General features: G+C 30.6%; 1 protein-coding gene across 1 annotated transcript; it reads right to left on the minus strand.

Moving 5' to 3' along the window:
• Nucleotides 1-381: 381 nt before the first annotated feature.
• On the minus strand, nt 382-1,650 carry LOC124934781 (uncharacterized mitochondrial protein AtMg00810-like). The gene has a single exon (XM_047475285.1). The coding sequence runs from the start codon at nt 1,648-1,650 to the stop codon at nt 382-384; it is 1,269 nt and encodes a 422-aa protein (XP_047331241.1).
• Nucleotides 1,651-7,940: the final 6,290 nt, after the last annotated feature.

The raw sequence follows: 7,940 nt of genomic DNA on the forward strand, positions 1-7,940 counted from the left end.
CTTAGTAATTTTGCTAGTCTACTAGGAAAACCATTGTATATGGACCCAAATACGAAAGAAAGAGAACACATCACATATGTTAGGATAAGCATTGAAGTGCATCCTAGAAGTACTCTACCAGTAAAAATGACAATTATTGACAGAAGATGTAAGCCCACAGTCATGGATATTTCATATGAATGGAGGTCAAACAGACATGCATTCTACAATACTTTTGAACATGTCATTAATCAATGTGAAAAAACAATTGAAGAACAAAAGGAAATTGATAGATTATGGAAATAATCTTTATATTTTATATGCCTAATATAAAATTATTTTCATAATCTATTCACATATATTATTTTATATTCCTAATATAAAGATTATTTCCATAATCTATCACACCTCCGCAGTCGAAACGGGAGCTTTGCAAACGCTGAGACTGGCCCGAAAATCATCAAATAAAATCTTAGGCAGACCTTTAGTAAAAATATCTGCAATCTGGTATCGGGATGGCACATGCAAGACACGAACTTCACCCCGTTGGACTTTCTCACGAACGAAGTGAATGTCCATTTCAATATGTTTAGTGCGCTGATGTTGTACCGGATTACTAGAGAGGTAAATAGCACTAACATTATCGCAATAAACTAAGGTTGCCTGTGTAACCGAACATCTGAGTTCTAATAATAAGTTTCGGACCCAACATGATTCTGAGACGACATTTGCAACCCCTCTATACTCTGCTTCAACACTAGACTTTGACAAAGTAGGTTGCCTTTTAGAAGACCAAGAAATCAAATTATCTCCAAGAAAGACACAATAACATGATGTAGATCGACGAGTATCAGGACACCCGCCCCAATCAGCATCCGTATAAGAAATAAGGGAAGTAATAGATGATTTGTATAACTTCAAACCATAATCAGCAGTGCCTTGAATATAACGGATGATTCGTTTTAAGGCATTCGTGTGAGCAACTTGAGGAGCATGCATAAACAAGCAAACTTGTTGTACAGCATAAGAAATGTCCGGACGAGTGAATGTCAAGTACTGTAACGCCCCACATAAAGAACGATAAGAGGTAGGATCTCCATAAGAAATGCCGGATTGAGTGCTCATCTTTCCTTTAGAATCAACATGAGTGGAAGCTGGATTACAATCTGTCATACCTGCTTTCTTAATAATGTCATGAGCATATTTCGTTTGAGACAAGAACAAACAATTCTTGTGTCGGGTAACAACAATGCCTAAGAAATAACTCAAAGGACCTAAATCTTTCATTACAAATTCAGTGCTAAGTTGAGAAATGACACATTTCCGAAGGGACTCTGAAGAAGCAGTGAACACAATATCATCAACATAAAGAAGAATGTAAGCAGTGTCATGATCATGGCGATAAATGAATAAAGAAGTATCCAATTTGCTGTGATTAAAGCCAATTGATGCAACAAAATCAGCAAAACGTTGATACCAAGCGCGGGGTGCCTGTTTCAAACCATAGAGAGACTTTCTCAAAAGACATACATGATCAGGACGAGCCGGATCTTTAAACCCCAAAGGTTGATACATGTATATTGTTTCATTCAAGTTGCCATGTAAGAAGAAATTCTTCACATCCAATTGATGAATAGACCAAGACTTGGATAAAGCAATGCTAAGAACCATCCGTATAAGTTGCCGGTTTCACAACCGGACTGAAAGTTTCACCACAGTCAATCCCTTTTCTTTGAGTTTTCCCATCACCAACAAGACGAGCCTTATATCTCTCAAAAGAACCATCAGATTTCGTTTTATGCCGAAAAATCCAAAGCGAACGAATAATATTTATATTAGACGGACGCGGAACTAAGGCCCATGTACCATTGTCAATAAGCGCATCATATTCTTCCTGCATAGCAATTTTCCAATTATGGTCACGTAGAGCATGTACGGGATTTTTTGGAATGGGTGATACAAAGGTAGAAGTGTGAAGAGAGTGGTCTTGGTATTTTTTATTGGGTTTGACAATTCCATGATGACTACAAGTGGCCATAGGGTGAGGGTGGGATGCTACGGGAGAAGGAGGAGTGGGAGAGTTTGAAGACTCGTTCGCAGGGTGAGTGTGAGATGTTATGGGAGAAGGAGAATAGTGGGGGGTGGTTGTGGGTTGGTGTTGGTGCTCGGGTGTGGTGAGAATTTGATGCAAGAGATGGGTGTTAAGGGCACCTGAATCATGACTCAAAAAATCGTATGTGTGAGATTTCGGAGTATAAATTTTGGAAAAAGGAAATGCCAACTCATCGAACCATACATGTTTGGCTATTATAATTTTTCGAGATGACATATCAAAACATTTATATCCCCTATGATTGGGCGGATAGCCAAGAAAAACACAAGGAGAAGACCGAGGTTCAAGCTTGTATATTTTGGATGGTGGAAAAAGAGGATAACATAAACACCCAAAAACTCGAAGATGAGAGTAGTTAGGATGCTTTTGATACAAAATCTTAGTTGGAGAATTATAACCAAGAAGCTTTGTAGGTAAGATGTTGTGAAGGTAGGTAGCCATTTCGAGAGCATGATGCCAAAAAGATGGTGGCATGGATGCATGACAAAGAATAGGGAAAATCTTGTTTAATCTTCTTGATCTTTACATCAGGGAAATATCCAATATATATACATTATAAAAGATTAATAAAGAAACTAATAATATAATAACGATATTATTTTATATGCCTAATATAAAATTATTTTCATAATCTATTCACATATATTATTTTATATTCCTAATATAAAGATTTTTTCCATAATCTATCAGAAATCTTGAATGTTCAGAAACAGAAGGATAACCTAAAAGTTCAAGAGAATAATGAGAAAATCTAAGAAAATGAAACTGAAGAATCAGGAACTGGAAAGCATCTAGAGGAAACTAAAGATGAAGAAGGGGGTGATGAAAATGTTGAGGATTCAGAAGAAGGAGAAGATGAAAAATCAGAGGAAGGAGAAGATGAAGAATCAGATAAAGAAGAAGAATTAGAGGGTGAAAATGAAGAAAAATTAGAGGAAGAAAAATGTGAAGAATCAGGGGATGAAAGCAATGGAAAATTAGCAGATGAAAATGATAGAAAAGCAGTGGAGGAAAGTGAAGAGGAGACTATAAAATTATATCGAAACAACTCAGGAAAAGTTGAAGCCATTGAATGCGCAGCTCACAAACAAACATCATCATATGTAACAGTTCAATCATCAATAGTAAAGTCTAGAGCCAAACAGGTGAGGATGAGACGTAAATAATATAATCGCTGGAATTCGAGGAATGCAAATTGTGTTTTGAGGAATGCAAATTGGGAGTCTAAAGCAGAGTAAGAGTAGTCAAAGAGGAAGTTCACAATAGAATCAGAATTTTAAAACTGTAGGTCTTGTATGCTTTTGTTATTTTTTACTGTAATTTTTGTTTGTTTGTTGTTTCCAATCAGATACTTTAGGGTCGTTGTTTGTCATCCTTTAATCAAAGATAAAGATTGTCTAACTTTGATTTTGACCCTCTCTCACTTTTGGGATTTTTAATGAAATAGCGCTAAGCTGTGTTCCCCAAAAAAAATATTCAAGTTAAAAACCACATAGCGAGATATAATTGACATTCCTAGATAGGAGCGTTGGATGGTCGGATCACCGAGAGTTCGAGATATAAGAGAAAAAGTTCACCAGCGAAGAAGGTTTTCAATTATTTGGTAACTTTTATTGTAATATTTGCTAAATTCTTCGGATCTAAAATATAATTCTAGTCTCAAATTCCATTTTTTTGTATGAATCTTTCATTTAAAAATTATGATTTTTCTTGATCAAATTTTAATTTAATCTAAAAAATGAAATAGAATTAAATTATCTTAAAATAAAAGGTGTTTTATGGAGGAAAAACACAAAATCTTAATTTAAGCATGTGATATTATCATGTACTTAAGTCTTTTAACATTATTATACTTTTAGACAAAACTACAATATTAACATATATTTGCATCTATATGAACATATTCCTATAACTAAAATGGTTCAATTTTTCATAGCATAACTGTAAGATCAGATTAAATTAATACCTCTTAATTTACCTTACTCTTTAATATAGTAAGAGACGAGTTTATAAATTAAAATACTTTAAGTTGGAGCAGTTATCATGACGACAGTGGAGATAAAAAACATTTTGCATTAAAAAATTTATTAATGTCATTTAAAAAGTTTATAGATTTTTTTAATAAATTAGAATTTTATATAAATTAAAATTTATTATAATTCATATATGCCTCCATTAGTATTAAATTTTAAATGATTTTAAGATTTTTTTATTTATTCATGTCTTTTTTATATTAAAATAATAAAATTAAATATATATTATAAAATTAAGTTTATGATTCAATTTAGTATATTTAGGCAATATACTTTTTTTAAGTGAACATGGAATAAGTGATGTGACCATGTATAAAAATAAAATAAAAATTAATAGATATCTACAAAAATGAAATATAATTAGTTAATAAAAAAAGTTTATTAATATACGCAAGGTATTTTGCATTATTATATTTCTAGACAAAACTACAAATATTAACATATATTTGCGTCTATAATGGACATAAGAAAATGAAAAGTAGATTTTTCACTATTTATAAGAAGAATATCATTGTGCTAGTTCCTATAACTAAAATGGTTCAACTTTTCATAGTATAATTGAAAGATCAAACTAAAGTGGTCAACATTTCTTAGTATAATTGAAAGATCAAATTAAAATGGTCAACATTTCTAGGCATAATTGTATATTATTGTAAGTAGCTATTAGAACACACATCTCGGATGAATATAAGGAAGATGATTGTCACTTTCTCCGAGACGATTTTTGGATGAATCTTTAAATTCTAAACTTTATACATCAATTTTACAATGTAACTAAGTATTAATTGATGTTTTCAAAAATAGGTAAGAAGTGAGCGAAATTCTAAAAACAGGAAGAATGTTCGATTGACACATCATGCGGGGGAGTGTGTCATTCTCTTAGGTGATAACAAAAATGGTAAGTATATTTATTTGAGAGTCAATAATATGTTAACTATATTTTGATAATTAACATAAACATTTAATCTTCACAAGAGAGGACTACTAGTAAGGTGCCATCACACATTGATCTTTCATACGAGACATGTAGTAGAAAAGGAACAAGAGAGGACTCTACTCGTGTGCTGGATCCCCATGTATATGAGAAGATTGTAAGCGTACTTCATATTTCACTTACTTATTGATGTTATAATTAACTAATCAACTTTTGTTTCATTTTGTAGGATGTGATGCGTCAGACAATGGAGTGAAATCCCGATAAATCCGAATATGAGCTGACCGAGAACGTTTTTAGATGACAAGGGCACAGCAGGGTCATTGGGATGGGAACCGGGGTGATGCCCACCCGGTTTTAAGGAGATTTGCGAGGTTGAAGCCAATCGTAGCGGAGGAAGCAAGAGCTCGAGAAGTTGCGCAGTGAATTACAAGTTGAGTCTTTAAAAAGAGAACATTTAGAGTCTCGATTAAAAGAGCAATGTGATACATGAGCAAATTCTTGAGACACAAAGATAGTTGGAAAGATAAAGAGAAAAATTCTAAAACCAGCTAGCGGCGTTTATGGCGAGATATCCTCCATCTCTACTTCCGGATTAGTCTGGTATATGATATATTATTTAGAACTAGTTTTTATCTTTTAGAACTTTGACTGGTATATGATGAATTTTTGGATGAATTGAGATTTTGGTTTATTGGTATATGAAATTTGGTATATTTTTGTAATAATTTTTGTATAATATCTGAAATTATTTTGGTTTAAATAGGTAATAATCAGTTTACAACCATTTTATTTTAAAAAACTCATTATCACTGAGAGCAATAGACATCTCCTCTCGGTAATTATTTAAGTGTATCACCAAAAGTTAAAAAATGCTCTCGGTAATTATTTAAGACTATCACCGAGAGCATTGGCTCTGCTCTCGATAAAAAAGAATTGAATTATCACTAAGATCACTTAGTGCTTTCGGTGATAATATTATTTATGAAGGCTATAAATTCTCTCGGTGATAATAATTTTTCTTTCACTGATAGTTGAATTATCGACACCTTTCGAGAGCATTTATCGTCCTCAGTGAAACTATCACGGAGGGAAAATTATCTATTACCGAGAGTTTTTACCTTTGTTAAAAGTCATTTTTTTACCAGTGAAATAAGTGAGTTTGTTATAATTTGTCGAACTAGATATTTAACTTTATTTTTTTATGTCTCTTCTTCCAATAGAAAAACGCTTAAACTTTGTCTATATATATAATCAAGAAATAATTTTATTAATTTTAATATATTTTGTATATTATTTATTTTTGTAAGTGATCAAATATAGTTGTTTATTTTTTTCATAACCAACCTAGATTTTTTCTTTTATTATTAAATTTATTAACCACCACATGTGTCACGTAAGTATTATGAAAATAATATATGGTTGATTCAATATAAAATATTTGACTGAAAATTAAACTTTTAAGTTGATCCACAACATCTTTGATGTTTACTATATTATCATGTAGGCCTCTTATTCCTTTAAATTTATACAATTTAATTACCATGATTAAAAGAAACATATAAAGTCATATAAAAATTATAAACTTTTGCATTATTATACTTTTCCAACAAAACTATAAATGTTACTAAATATTTTAGTCTTTATCCTTATAGGAAAGTTTCGTGGATGTACACGGATAAAAATATAAATAAAAAAATAATAATAATATGTATTAAATGTTTAAAATTCTTAATAAATTACAAATAATATATTATAATAAAAAAATAGAATGCTATTATTCCACATTTTATTCATTTCGGTAAAATAATTTATCTTCTCACATATCTCATCACATAATTTTTCCGAATGAACCTCTCATCTCGTGACCTTACACTTTCACTTTGGTCAATCAAATATTTGATTCATATTTTTTTAACACTTTTAATTGATATCAACATATTATCCCTCGGCAAACCACATCACAATCACAGTTGGTTAAAGGGTTTTATTTGTTTTGTTACGTTGCACGTTCGAAACATACATATAGAATTTTTAATTTTATTTTTAACCGTTTTAAGTTTATGGCGGATCAACCCATAATCTGACCCAAATATCCATTTACTCTCACATATATATTCAAATTAACCACAATTCTCGACCCGTCAATCCGGACACTTTAAAATTTAAGCATCATTATATATAGAGAGATTAGTTAGTTAAAAAGATGAACTTTTTTTTGTTAAAATGTCCCACGTTCATCGTTCATCTAATTTGGTGTTGAATTTAAAATATAAAGTGTTATTAGTTTAGTTGGTTAAAGGGTTGTACTTATTTTTATCAGGTTGCAAGTTCGAAACATATATATAATATTTTTAATTTTATTTTTAATCGTTTTAAGTTTATAAACGGTATCTATTTACTCTCACATATATATCCAAATTAACCACAGTTCTCGAACCAGTAATCCAGACACTTTAAAAATTAAGTATCATTCTATATATATAGATAACAAATTACGATTATTAGAGCGCCCTCATTTATTTAGCTAAAAATTGTTCAAGTTTGGTTAGCATTATTGTAAAATCAAATTAATAACTTACATTACTCTCTAATTTAATAAAAAAAATGAATTTATAAATTAAAACTATTAATGTTATTCAAAAAACCATTATAAAGAAATCTTAATAAATTAGAATTTTATATAAATTAAAATCCATATGCCTCGTTTTATATTAAATTTTACATGATTTTAAGATTTATTATTTTCTTGTAATAAAATATTAAATATATATTATAATAATAATTTTATGATGCAAAAGTATGTGGGATATATATGGAATTCAAACATGATAGGTATGAATTTGTTTTCTTTATTATTTAAGTGCACCGTATAAGAAGT

Source organism: Impatiens glandulifera, chromosome 4 (assembly GCF_907164915.1).
Source record: "Impatiens glandulifera chromosome 4, dImpGla2.1, whole genome shotgun sequence".
Classification (NCBI taxonomy): Eukaryota; Viridiplantae; Streptophyta; class Magnoliopsida; order Ericales; family Balsaminaceae; genus Impatiens; species Impatiens glandulifera.